At 32.6% G+C, this 15,442-nt stretch overlaps 1 protein-coding gene across 2 annotated transcripts in view; it reads right to left on the bottom strand.

Moving 5' to 3' along the window:
• The window catches only part of Znf654 (zinc finger protein 654), a 72,690-nt gene that overhangs the window by 43,705 nt on the left and 13,543 nt on the right, over positions 1-15,442 (bottom strand). Inside the window, exon 2 of one of the 2 annotated variants that reach the window (XM_026393993.2) lies at positions 6,280-6,425. In XM_026393993.2, coding sequence (XP_026249778.1) covers positions 6,280-6,425 — 146 coding nt within the window. Of the gene's footprint in view, positions 1-1,845; positions 2,081-6,279; positions 6,426-15,442 lie in introns of those variants that run through there. The other variant, XM_026393994.1, reaches the window with a different exon arrangement.

Here is a 15,442-nt window from a genome sequence, read left to right on the forward strand (position 1 = left end):
TTATTCTCATTTCTCCCTTGCCCCTATGTTTCAGGATTCCCTTATATCTCTTCATAGATTATATCTCTTCATAGATTCCCTTTCACACAAATTGGCTGCTTCTCCTCCTCAACCATCTCCTGGTCTCTAGGGTCTCATAACTTCTCTTTGTCCTCCTATTCAAGAGCTAAAGCAATTTGAATAGTTGCTAATATCTAGGTTCATCACCCTCTGTCTCTAGATCTTCTAATACCTTTAAAACTGGTTCTAAGAATTTAATTCCCTCTACTGAATCACCTTGCACTGGCATATCTTACATTTTCCTAACTAGGTATTTACTGAAATCTTAATTTTAAAAAAATGAAAAAGAAAACAAAAATGAACAAGGAGGAAGTAGTTTCTTTGCCCAATTCTATAACTAAAATGAAAACCTTTTTCAAGATATCAAGGCTTAAGAAAACTGTAGCCTATAGACTTCAACTAGCACTTAAACATTAAAAGCATACATAAATTTGATGACTTGACCAAGATGGAATGCCTGGAAACATTTCTGTATAAGCAATGATGAGCAAAATCTTATCATTTATTAATAATAACAAAAGCATTTCTTTTTATTTGTCTTACTTCCTTCTACAGTGAAAGCTAATAGTATCTCATTCCAGTTCTAGAAACCAAAAAATATTAGTGGAAAAGAAGACTGTACTTTTTTAGTAATCTGAGTTAGCACAAGATTAAGGCATTCAAATATCAGAAAAATTCAGAAATAGATTCATACCCTTATAACTATATACATCATCTTCTAAAGAATAATTGTTCTTCCTAATAGCAATAGCTTTTAGCCTACTTTTTTGCTGTCATTATTTTGTATCTACACTGGCCAACAGAATTGTCAGACTTTTCTTCCTTTAGTTATAGCAGAAAAACAATAAATATCATTTTTCCAAAACTGTACATGTACATTCCTCTAGATTTTGATGTACATATATCCTGTTCCTATCCATATTTAGTATATCTCATCACATGATCATTTTCCATCCCTGCCAACACAAATTTACCACTAGATTATTCCCTCTCTGTGCCCATAAAAATGACTACAGTCTCAACTACTTAGAAAAATTAACAGAAGAGGCAAAATAAATAAATAAATAAATACAGAAATAAAGATGTTTGTTACAACTAGCACTAATTGAAATTTTGAGCTTCTAAACATGACCAATACAAACAAATGTACATAGGTTTATCTAATATTAACTTAAGCTATAATACATCCTGAAAACAAAATATCAATGTAATAGTAAAGAACAAAACAATAAGATTTTGGGAAAAAAAATAAATAAATAATTAGGGTCACCTAAATAAGTAGTCCTAAATAAAAGAAAAATATCTTTCTTCTCAGAGAAAACAAAAACAGGCTACACAATCTGTATTTCTCTCTCAAAAAAAAATGACACCTGCCACAAATAATCAGTAAAGATAATGGATGCAAATTGAAAAAGGTGTTGAATAGAAGTTGGTCAATATAATTAAAAAGAGTCAAGAAGCATTAAGAATATTCTATGTGGTTAAGAAGGGATATAGTGATTAGTACCTACCTCCCCCACCCAACTCCACACCCCACACTCAAACAAATGTACCTATAAAACTAGTTCTTCTCCCTTTAATTTCTAGGCTATTTCCTAAATTGGTTGAAGCCTAGATCTAAGTTGTATATGCAAATAAAACTTCATTGCAGTATAGCAGAAACTAAAGTTATGCATAAATGCTACATTCGAAATATAGTACAATTAAGCAGTATAATCAGAAAAGATTAATGATCTACCATTACATGCATGAAGTAGCCCAAAAATGCTAAGAGATTAAATATACCTCCTTACTTCCGTGAAAGAGAAGGGTCTTTGGTCTTCTAAGCACATGATACATCAGGACATGAACTTTTTTGTCTTTGCCACTGCACATACAAATGCTACTAGCTGAACTAGTTTCCTCATTCAGTGATGCTTGTAGACTAATGGCTTTCAGGCAAATATCTACTGTTCCATCACTCATCTCTGCCTGGAATGTTGAAATCTGTGAACATTTACTTTCCTTTGGGCAAAAGAAAGCTAGGAAAAGAGCATTAAAATTTGCTTTTATTTTATATAAAATGAGTAAGCTCTATGGTCTCTGCCTAAGGGTCCACAGGTTCAAAATGTTTGGCTTCCTTTTACCTGTGAAACTTACAGTATTCAATCAATCTAAAACAAAAAGAAAGAAAAAAAAGAATTTAATTAACTCAGTTTTGCAAAAGTAGCCCAATTTCTCAAACCTCCGTTTCTTATCTATAAAGATGAATCTTCATTTCTTTAGAAAATACAGCTTACAAAGAACCAGAAAGTTAGACAATTACACTTAAAGAATTCTCTACGTGACTATTCATTCCAAATCATTTGAAAAAAAATACTCTGATAATAAATAAAAATATAATCCACTTTCCTTCCCTGTAAAGAACACCTTAATAGAAGCTTTGTTTTCAAAGTCTTCTAGCCTACAGAAGGATGATCTTCATATAAATGTAATTACAAACTGGGCAAAGGATTTTATGAAAGTGGGGCAAAATACAGTAACTTCCATATTTTACATACAACAGGTATTTTATATGTATAAAATAATTACATAAGACAGAAACTTAAGATATTATGTAATAAGTTAATTCCTTGGCACACATATATACTTCTACTATAAGTATATAAAAATGTTGAATATAATGATGCAAATTATAAAAAAGAATTCTACAAACACATTCTAAATTTAATAAATTGTTAACATTTGACTTCCTGGTCCAGGTGCCTTGAATGCTGAATATGATTCTGCAGCTCCTTCATCTAAGTTATTCCTATCATTCCTTCAGAGCTCAGCAAGAGTTCGTTCACCCAGAAAATTTTCCCTGACATCCCAGACCAGATCAAGTTCTTTGTTTTGTTCTCTGATTACTGAAAGTATATCAAAATTGCAACTATATAACATAACTGCTGATTTACTATTCTGTAGCTCTTTAAAGTCTTTCAGGAAAAAGACCTATCTATCTTATTTCCTATTTTATCACTTGAACCAAGCACAGAGTTTTAGAGAAAATAAATGAATGGGTAATTATGGAATAATTGTTAAATAAATCTTTGACCAGAAAATTCATCTAGGTAAAATCTGCCATTACAAACTTACTGCTCTTTTAATACAACCAGCATTTAGCTAATTCTCCATCTTTCTTCTGACATGGAAAATATAGTTCACTAGAAAACTGGAAGTTAAAGTAAATCCTAAGAATACAGAACATTTTCCTTTTAAGAAACATTACTACTGCTAGGTGTGGTGGCACATGCCTGTAATCCCAGTGGCTCTTGGGAGGCTGAGACAGGAGAATTATGAGTTCAAAACCAGCCTCAGCAATTTAGCAAGGCCCTAAGCAATTCAGTGAAACCCTGTCATGTGACTCAGAAGTTAAGCACCCCTGGGTTCAATCCTCAGTACCAAATAAAATAAAATAAAATAAAATTACTACTTAGTAATCCAGATTACTAATTTCTTTCACCAAGCATTCTCCATCTTAAGTAAAATTTGATTCTGCTTAATATTACTTATTACATGAGCAGTAGTAAATAATCTAGCAATAAAACAGAAATCAGTATATGATATTTTAAATAAAAGTAAACTTTTGAGAGGTCTAAAAGCATTTTTACATTACAACACTATAACAAAGATAAGGAGGGAATCCTAATGGGCACTGAAAAAACAGAATAATAATAACTGCTTAAAAATAATTTATTTCTTTTATACTTATTTTCCTCAACAATCAGTAGAGAATAAATGGAACTATTTTAGTAGTCTGTATAAGATCATATAAAAATGTTCTTTGAACATCTATTTTTGTCTACCAAGCCAGCCTTCTTTTACACAGCCTCTCATACTTCTTGAGGAAGCTGCTTATTTCTCTAACATCTTTGTGGTTGGGGGCTACCAATGTAGTATCCTTGTTTTCTCCAACCATGGGGTGGACTTGTCATTAGAACAAGTCAAAAATTTTACCAATTCTTAACTGAGTGATTAATCCAAGTGGTGGACACATAATACAGGTTGGGCCAGGTATTTTCCCAAGATATTTGATTGGAAGTAGTGGGGTAAAGGTATTTCTTCTCCCTTGTTTAATAAACTAAGCTTAATCTTCTTTTGTTGTTGTTTGTTGTATCAGAGCACTTAAACCACTAAGCCATATCCTTACCACTTTTTGTTTATTTTGAGACAGGGTCTTGCTAAGTTGCTTAGGGCCTCTCTAAGTTACTAAGGCTGACTTCAAATTTGTGATCCTCCTGCTGCAACCTCCTATACCACTGGGGATTATAGGCGTGTACCACCATGCCTAGCAAAGTTCAACCTAGAAGTATCAGCAGCTCTGAAAAAATTAAGCCAAAGGAGCAAAGATGAAAAAGGAAAAAAGAGTTCTAAATGATATTTTATTTCCTAAACTCATAAGATCCTGAAATGAATTCTAGTTCTTACTTTTCCATGGTTTAGTAATCTAATAAATCATTTTTTTATTTGCTTAGTTAGTTTGAGTAAGGTTTTTCAGTTACAATCACAAAGTCCTAATATAGTCCCATATTCCTTTAGGCATCACAAAATGAATACAAAGAAAAAAATTTTAAGTGATTTTTTTTTTAAATACTGTCTCAATTTTACAAATGTAAGCAATGTTATACTCTAAATTCTTCCCTTTTACAATTTTAAATATATACAGATCAATTAAACATGTACTGTTAAATTTTGTTTGTTTTATATTCTTGATTATTTATTATTTCTTTATATCTTTATTTTTTTCCAACCTTAAATGTTAAACATATTTTCTTAATTTCAGTCTCATTTTTGCTATCTCATTATTCCTTTCACATAGCACAATGTTGTTTTAATGTTTTTATAAATATACATATATATGTATCTTCTCAAATCTCTTAAAATGTTAATTATAGATTTTATATTTCATTTTAATATTTTAGTTTTTGAAGCATTAACACTATTCTTCCAAACTCTTTTTGGTTTGCCTTCATTGTATTTTTTTTCATGTTGTTCTTCAAATGTCTGATGATTCCTGAATATCCATTAATATTTAAAAATAGGGCCATAAGCAAGTAATTAGAAGCCTTGTGAGCATATCTAGGTTCCTTGACTAATAATTTTTTTCTTTGTGGTTTTAAGTAATTAGCTATTTCAATGAAGTATACTTAAATGCCAGAATGTACAGGTCTATGCTCCAGTATCATTTAATTTCTTTGGGAGAAAATGAAAGTAATAAATACAGTTCCCTACTCTACCCTGGCCCTAAAGCCTAGTGACTGAGCTAAATGAAAAACCTGCAAATCCTTTATCTGCACACTCCTAAAATATCTCATTCTCCATAAAATTTTATATCCACCATGTTCCAATTCCATCCCTGTTGGTGGAAGGAGGAAAGACAGAAAGGATTCCTACTTACAGAACAGGGAAGTCTTATTTTAACTGATACACATAGTTTAAAAAAAAAATGTTTTACAAATAACCAATATGTACAACAAAAAAATAAATAAAAATGAATACTAATCCTAACCCTGATATTTTCTATTGCCTAAGTAATGGTGATAAATACTTTCACTATTATTGTGTGAGTAAAACTTAAAGCTAAATAAATATAAACAAATAAAAGTTGTAACTTGTTTCCATGGTTTCAATTATCTCTCCTCTATCTGCTTTCTGAACTCAAGAATAATTGTGGTTATCTTTCATTTGATAATGATCCTTCTCTATTCTCTTTACACTCTTTCTCTTTTACTTCTTTGGGATAATTTTAATGGACACCTGGGAGGACAAAGACGAGAAATTCAAGTGCCCAGTTTGTAATCTTCAATTCACTATTCCCACAGACATTAAAAAAAAAAAAAAACATTTTCCTAACCTCTTTCTGGCATATCTTAAGGTCCCTCTGCTAATTACCATGGCCTCAATTGCTGGGACTTACTATTTGATTTCAAAGGCAATCTGGGGAATTAAAAAGCAAATCCGAGTGCTTATAGTGATCAGAAGAATCTATGTGTCAAAATTCGATTTAACTCTAACACTAAAGTAAATTTTTGTTTAAATATTCAAAATTAAACCTAAATACTTCAGTGAGGAAATGAAAAAAAAAAAATTTAGGGCGCATTTAAGGAAAATTTTCTTCAGAAGAAGAAATAATCAAAATCAATCTCTCAAATACATCAATAAAAATAATATACTTATTTGAAATAAAAGAGTACTTACACAGCAAGACTACTCAAAACATATTGTACGTGCTCACATTCATCTGGGAATGATGCACTGGCGGACGTAAAACAACAAAGTGCTGTCTGAAGAACCTGAAGTTGTGGCAATGGGACCTGCCATCTTCCAGCATAATCTTCAACCACCTGAAAGGGAAGCAATCCAAAAAGTACGTTACTGTAGAAAATGTTCTCAACTTTTCAAATTTAAAGATGTGAAGAAAATTTACTGGATAAAGTAAAACTTTAGTTCAGCATGAACACAGATGACCTGAAGGATGGGGGAAAGTCCTATATCATTTATTTTCATGGCATACATCTGAAAATAAAATCAATTACTAACTTTAAAAACATGTAAACAAAACAGCATATGAATGACTACTATTCAACTGTTAAACTTTACCAAATTTCTAACAAATGCTCTTCATGTCCTATATCCAGCTATTTAATAACATCCAGCTATTTAATAATTGGTTAAACACCAATTATTAAATATTAAAGTAGCTACAATATAGTAATAAAGAAAATGAGGAGTGTGTGTTATTGCCATCATTATTATTTATAAGGCTCTAAGCATTCTGTCAACAAACGAATGTTATACATTGGTTGTGAATATTTAACAGATATCCTATTATTAGGAAGAGTCCAGAATACAGTCATTCATTTTTTTCTTTTGCACTTTAATTTTCCTTTATTATATTTATAATTTACTGTGGATGACTAATACTTATCAATATTCCTTCTGTTGCCATCAGCACTGAAAGCTGCTTTGTGTCTGGGTCTTCCCAAACCACGAAAGTAAAGAATTCTTTAAGTTCAACTGAATTTGGAGGTACTGAAATTCTGATTTATTTTGCATTTATCTTATACAGAAACCTGATCTGTATGAGGTATCAGGGAAATGAAAATTAATTTTTAGAATCACAATACATATAAATCACCTAACCAAGCTCTCCAGGCCAGATGGCTTTTATGTATTTATTCATTTATTCTAATTAGGTATATATGACAGAAGAATGCATTTTGATACATTGCACACAATTGCAGAACAACTTTTCATTTCTATGATTGTACAGGATGTAGCATCCACCATATGTGCAGTCATACGTGAACCTAGGATAATGATATCCATCTCACTCCACCATCTTTCCTGTCTCCAGGCCCCCTCCCCACTCCTCCCTTCCCTTTGCCAATCAAAGTTTCTCCATTTTTCCCATGCCCCTCCCCTGTTATGGATCAGCATCCACTTATCAGAGAGAACATTTGGCCTTTGTGTTTTGGGGAGATTGGCTTACTTTCCTTAGCATGATATTCTCCAACTCCATCCATTTACCTGCAAATGCCATTATTTTATTTTCTTTTAATGTTGTGTAATATTCCATTGTGTATATATACCACAGTTTTCTTTATCCATTCATCTACTGAAGGGCTTCTAGGTTGGTTCCACAGTTTAGCTATTGTGAATTGAGCTGCTATAAATGTTGATGTGGCTGCGTTACTATAGTATGCTGATTTTAAGTGTTTTGGGTATAGACCGAGGAGTGAGATAGTTGGGTGAAATGGTGGTTCCATTCCAAGTTTTCTAAGGAATTTCCATACTGTTTTCCAGATTCGTTGCACGGATTTGCAATCCCATTTGCAATGTATGAGAGTGTGCCTTTTCCCCCACATCCATGCCAACATTTACTGTTGTTTGTATTCTTGATAACTGCCATTCTGACTGGAGTGAGATGAAATCTTAGAGTAGGGTGATTTGTATTTCCTAATTACTATGGAAGTTGAACATTTTTTCATATATTTATTGATCAATTGTATATCTTCTGAGAAGTGTCTGTTCAGCTCCTTAGCCCATTTATTGATTGGGTCGTTTGTTTTTTTTTTTTTGGGGGGGGGGTGTTAAGTTTTTTTGAGTTCTTTATAATTCCTAGAGATTAGTGCTTTGACGTGCGTGTGGCAAAAATTTGCTCCCAAAATGTAGGCTCTCTCATCATTTTACTGTTTCTTTCGCCGAGAAGCAGCTTTTTAGTTTGAATTCATCCAATTTGTTGATTCCTGGTTTTATTTCTTGTGCTTTAGGAGTCTTGTTAAGGAAGTTGGGGCCTAATCTGACGTGATAAAGATGTGGGCCTACTTTTTCCTCTATTAGGTGCAGCATCTCTGTTCTAATTCCTAGGTCCTTGATCCACTTTGAGTTGAGTTTTGTGCATGGTGAGAGATAGGGGTTTAGTTTCATTTTGATGCATATGGTTTTCCAATCACCATTTGTTGAAGAGGCTATCTTTTCTCCATATGTTTTTGGCACCTTTGTCTATGAAATAACTGTATTTATGTGGGTTTATCTCTGTGTCTTCTATTCTGTACCATTGGTCTATTTTGGTGCCAATACCATGCCATTTTTATTACTATAGCTTTATAGTATAGTTCAAGGTCTGGTTTTGTGATGCCTCCAGTCTTGGCTCTGTCAATTAATTTCATGAAGTTCTTTTCAAAATTATTCATCTTTCAAAGACACATGTAGGGAACAACCTTGAAAATAGAGATGATGTTTCCCTCCAGAGCAGTAAGCCTCAACTGTCCAGAATAAAAAGTCAGACTCTTCTGCTGAGGCAAGGTCAGAAGACATGCTTACAGAACATTATATAAGATTAGGGTTCCTTAAGTTTGAGGTTCCTCGGATGGAAACCTACTCAATTCATTATCCATCTGGGCCACTCATATCAACCACATGAGACTTGAAGGGCAAGAGCAACCATCATAAACATGGAGATCAAGCTGTTTGCTGGGCCATGATAATAAGAGTCCTTTTTTCCTGAGCAAATGTTTTAAGTCTTCTGCCAGCATTCATGAAATTGTGGAAGGCTTACCTGGATAAAATCTCAGAATCTTTATAATTTTCAACAATTCCAAATGGTAATACCTGGTACCCTGAACATTTTCTACAATTATCTGGGAACATATTCGGATAAAAAGTAAAGCTAGAGGGGATTATTTCTGAAAATCTGTATCTCTTCTAGATCTTGTGATTCTCACTAGCTTAGAAAAAATAAAAAGTACTCCAAGCTATGCTTGCCCCAAGTAGGATCTTTCCAAACCATTTATGTCCAGTAAAGAATGAATATCAAATAAACAATATGAACTTGTTTCCAAATTTTCTCTTCATTAGGATCTCTGGCTAACTTTATTGTCTCTTTCAGGCCACCATACCACTTTGGTGCCACATTAAAAAAAAAAAAATAGATTTTTGATAACCTCACAACTTTCTATCTCCAATCCCAAATAGTTTCCCCTAATTTATGTCTACTTACACCTTATTCATTTCCAATTTATGGACTTCATTTCTCCCTTAGAAGACTTCTATTTTCTCAGGTTATGTTTTTCATTATAGCCACCCTTATTTACCACTACCTTGCCTGATCTAGCTGAACCCAAACCTAACATAAAAAAAAAAAGTCCTGGTAAGCAACATCTCCAACAGGTTTGCTACAATACCCTTGAAGAGGCATAAAAAAAAAAATTAATGACATTTCAATGTATTTTTACACTAATGTCATGCAGTGCTAATTCACTGTAACACTATCTCTCTTTGAAATATTTTCCTTAAAATATATAAACAATTACACTGCCCTATTACTTGGAAACTTTTCTCCTACTTTGAGTGCTACTATTAGCTTTCAGCAAATGGGAGCTGATACTATGACATCAGAATGTGAATGTGCTTTACCAGGCCACAGTGCAGAAAACAACATATCTTCCAATTTCTTTTTCATATTTTAATAACTAACAGTCTTAACATAATGATAGATAAGAATAATGCTGAAGTTGCTATAAACAATAGGAATGATATTTACCTAGATCTTAAAAATCTATCCTTACTACAGTTCTGGATTCTTAAAGAAAATGGTGTTTAAAAGTGGAAAATCAAAGTCTGCAGTCCTTTAGGGATTGGAAGAAACCCTTTCCTCAGCCAAGAATGGTACTGCACACCTAAACACAGTGATATAGGATGGAGATGTAAGAGGATGGCAAGTTTGAGGCCAGCCTCAGCAATTTATCAAGACAGTATTCTCAAAATTTAAAAAGGAGTATGGATGTAGCTCATTCATTCAAACCCCAGTCGAACGCCCCCAACACACACACAAAAGAAACAAACATGTCATCCATGTTCCTTTTAAATATAGTTCCCAGAATGGAACATAAGACTCTAGACAATTCAATCAGAATCAGTGGGCTTATTGCATCCCTGTTTTTGACCCTATAATTATATCTATACAGTTTGAAAATAGGTTTTACAAAAATGCTATATATTTTCCATACAGATTACTATTAAATCAGTTCTTCTGTATCCCCTAACTTTCACTTTTCCCTTTCCTGGTGTCTGGCCCAAACCTTCAGTCCTACCTACATATCTAGGTAATACATTAGTTTTTACTCCTAGTTTGTGTTGCCAGTCACACAAACTCTGAAAAGGAGAATTTTATTATCTTGACACATCAAGGTTGTATATAAAAAAATAATTCACACATAATAGAGCCAAATTCAGATCCTTCAGTATATATTAAGGACAATTAACAAATATCTTTTTAGCAAGAGTGATCAATTACTAACACTAATCCACCTCCTCATATCACCTTCTTTCCATAAGAATGTCCTGAAAAACTTTTGTAAAATAAAAAACTGATGAAATCTATATATCCCAAGGCTGTCACATCTCCTATATCTTTTACCAGTAATCCTATTTTTTTAAAGAGAGAGGAGAGAGGAGAGAGAGAGAGAGAGAGAATTTTAATTTTTTTTTTTTTTTTTCAGTTTTCGGCAGACACAGCATCTTTGGATGTGGTGCTGAGGATCAAACCTAGGCCGAAGCATGCCAGGCGAGCGTGGCTACCGCTTGAGCCACATCCCCAGCCCAGTAATCCTATTTTTTAAGAAGTAGAAATAAAAACTTTCAATGATCTGATTTAATGATCCTGAAATGACCAGCGATCAAAAAAAAAAAAAAATCCTTTTCTAAGTACTGACTTCCTTTTATTTAATAAACTTCAGTATTCTACTCCATGTTATACTACTTTTAATAGTCTTCGTCATTCCCAAAACCACCTTTTAAAAAAGCAGAGTATTTACCCATATCTAGATCTATGACATCTCTTCAGTTTTCTGTTTCTTCAAACACTACTATAATTTTATACAAAATGTTCCTTGTTCCCCACAGTATACTAAGTTGTCATTTACCTGAGAGATTTATACTTATTTTGAAACTCATACCAGATTTACTTACATATTTTGGTCTTTAATTCTTTTAGCCACAGTTAGTTCCTAACTTGAAAATCATTCACCTTGTGAGAAAACATATTTTTAAAATGAAGTAGTTATATTTTTCTACCCAAAGCATTCATATTCATTGATTTAACAGAAGATAATGAACACACACAGGAAAGAACAAAATTCAATAAAGTCATACCAAAGGAACTCATTCCATCCAAGAGGAAAGAAAATATATATCAAAATCCTACTAAATTAGTTTAGCACAAAAATCAATCAAATATACATAAAAGTTTAAAACAAAGGGTATTATACTTGCTAATACAAGAATTCTAGATTTAGCATTACTATATTAAATGCAAATTCACTTAATAAAATAATTCAGCCCATGAAGTAGTTTTTACTGTCACAATATCCACCTAAAATTCAATACATAAACAAAATAAAGGGTTTCTGGTAAGTCATGAAAAAAATACAGTACAGTTATATGCTACAAAGAATTACCTCCACATTAAAAATCAACCTTGGCTTTACAGCAGACTGCCATTAAACACACTGTAAATAAGATTTTGAACAAAGATATTTAGTATTAGTATTTAAAACTAATTGTGACTTCTGTTTTTCCAATATTCTGCTAAGCTGTAGTTTTGTCAGTCTGTACTTGAACAATATACAGCATTTTTCATTTATTTTTCATCCGTGTTATTTCAATAAAGAAAAGGTATCTCTATCTCAGAAGCAGTGTATTTTTATATTATTCTCACAATGGGAAGTTTTTGTATGCTTTATGAATAAAATGAGGGACAATGACTTCCCATAAAACATAAGTACATAACTTTTCCTTCTTATTGTGCCTATCAACTTCATCTATAAGCCAAGGCAAAGAATTAGAAAGCAGAATTCCTATACTGGTAAGTGAAAGAGAGATGAGAAGGGACCAGTAAACCACAAAAACCCATTAAGTATTCTTCTCCTCTATCTCAATTCTTCTTTTTTTGTCCTCTTCCAGAATTCTGGATATTTAGGAAACTACTTCTCTTTTTTTCTCTACACTCTCACATTCATAAAATAAGAACTTAGTACTTTCTCAAAAGTTATCACTGTGAGAACAAATTTCATCCTCCCCTAAAATTCCCTTACTATGATCATATAAGTAAAACAAAGTCAACAATACTAGTGAAAACCCACTAGCTCCAGGACAAGGTTAATGTACAGGTTTTATTTGTCTTTTTCTTGAGTTTTCTGCATTCACTGCATGTGAGGCAGCTTAAGACCTATGCATGGTAGCCTGGGAATCTGTTTGAAAATTTGACTTTCCTCTTATGAATACATCATTTTAAAGGCTTTAAATAAACTTTGACCCCTGTCAATTATGTGAGTTCCCATTTGTTTTGAAAATAGAGGGGAGAGTATATAGTAGTTAATGTTTTCTTCATAAACATTATAATTGGTACCTGAATAGGGAAATCTAAGAATACATACATAAGGAGTAAGGGATGATCAAATTAAAATGAGAGGTGAACAAACACTAAGTACCAGGTTTGCTCAGTCTCAAGATGAACTAAATCTGTTTAAAAAATAAAAGATATACTTACATTAAAATAACAGAAGAAATAAAGAAAAATAAGATTAACGTGGGGAAAGGTAGGAATTTCCTTAGGAATATGAGTTCGCTCAAAAGCTACATTAGAAAGATACCAAAAGAGAAAAATGATTTATATACCAAACTAACTGGTCTTAAAAATGGAACAGGGAGGAAAAGAAACATTATAGTTGTTATTTATAAGAAAGGAAGAATAATTGGTTCCGATGGTACCTGACTGAGAGACAGAAGTTAATTGTAGGATGGAAATATCAAGATTGAACCAGACCAGAAATCTAAGTGTGGTAAAATGCTCTTAAAGGAAGATGGAAAAAATGATAATAAGAGAAAGCAAAAAAACTGCACCTTGAAAACTGAGACTACCATACAAGGTAACATAAAATCTGTACAGCTTTGAGAAGTAAAAAAGAAGTGAGAGGGCTGGGGCTGTAGCTCAGTTGCAAAGAGCTTGCCTAGCATGTGTGAGGCATTGGGTTCAATTAACAAAGTAAAGGCATTCAGTCCATCTACAACCACAAAAAAAATAAAATAAAATAAAATAAAATAAGGGAGGGAGATTATCTTAAAATACTGAACCATTTCAGGTACATTTCTTGTTAACAATTATTACAAATGGCAACATCATACAGCAAGGTACTATAAAGGAAAGTGCACCAAAAAGTTAGGTCTCAGGAGTGAACAGGAAAGGCAAATGTTAAAGAGAAACAAAGAGGTCAGTCCTAGGTTCAATGTTTGGGCTACCAAGATTTTCTAAAGTAAGGAAGATGACAGTGGGCAAAAGTTTTTGATACTGAAAGCTTTTGGATGAATTGAGGACTCCTTGACTTTCATCTCTGTATTATGGAAGACACTGTAAGAGACTGAAAGAGCAAAAAGAAAAGAGAAAGGAAAAGAAAGAGGCCAGCCAGACTTTAGAATAGCCGAAAATGTAAACAAAAATAAAAACCAGTTATGTTTTTCTAAAATGACATGACATATCCTACTACTGCTGAAAGCAATGTGATAAGCAGTGTAAAAGAAATGTTTATACTGCCAATAAAGTTTAACAAATTATGAAAGACCTAGAGCAATTAAAAGCAGAGTTTTTAAAAAGGACTAAGAAAAAGAAAAGACCAGATATTATCTTCACTGGGCTCTAAAAAGCATAAACTTCAGAAACAATAACAGGTAACTGTTGATGAGTTTTACTGGTAAAATTAAGGTACAAGTTAAGAGGTCTGCAATTTGGTACAAAAGATTGGCACCATGCTAAGGTTGAAGAGAAAAACTGACTAGTTACCCTATTTCCAGGGCATTCTTCCTCTTCCCTCCAATATCATTAAATCATACTGGCAAAAGTAATGAGAGTCAACTGTACTATATGCTAAATTCAGGGAATTACTAGTGTTTCTAGATTTAATGAGTATTGGACTGCATTCAATAATAAATATTTCACCTACTGACCTTCTGAACTCTTAAAAAACAAAAAGATTGGCATTTAAATAATTATCCTTTAGTGAGGTGAAGGAAGCCACCCAAAACAGAGGAAGACAACCTAAGCTACAGCTTGAAAAATCCTCACCTCTAAACCATAGAGGCACACAAGAGACCCTTTGGTTTAGATGAGGCAACATTCTAGAAAGGAAGGAATTTGAGATTTTAATCTTTGGACTCTAGATTTTCTTCTTGTAAAATAGGAGCCATTCACTCAATCAAATTTGATATACTGCCTTTCAATTGAGTAAATATGATACATTTAGTCTCCTGTACCAAAGCTACTTACATCCCCAAATTACAACTTAAAAGAAAACTTTAAACTTAAAAACTATCATGAGGAAGAGATGTAGCTCAGTAGTAGAGCACATACTAAACATACAAGGGGCCCTGGATTTAATCCCCAGCACTGAAGGAACAAAAAAACAAAACAAAAAAAAATCATACCTAAATTAAATAAAACAGAAAAGCAGCCTCTATTCAAAGTCCATTTAAGTTTTATAGTTCAATAAACTTAATTATCAGTTACCTTAAAATTAATTGTTCTAAATGGGAAAGATATCCTGAAGATTAATTAATGTACATTATGGCTAATGATTAACAAATTCTGTTATTCCTTTCTTTTTTAAAGAAACTTACTAACTTTTCTAATCCAATAGAATGAAAATCATAGTGTTAATTTAGATGTCTTAATTGTTCCCTCGACCATCTACTTTATTACTAATATTACTACCATATACCGATATTCAGATAAAAAACTCAATGCAATTTAATAGAAATCTTAGAATTTCATAGAATTCTTTTGTCTTGTTTTTATAATCAACAAGAT

Source organism: Urocitellus parryii, chromosome 2, assembly GCF_045843805.1.
Source record: "Urocitellus parryii isolate mUroPar1 chromosome 2, mUroPar1.hap1, whole genome shotgun sequence".
Lineage (NCBI taxonomy): Eukaryota > Metazoa > Chordata > Mammalia > Rodentia > Sciuridae > Urocitellus > Urocitellus parryii.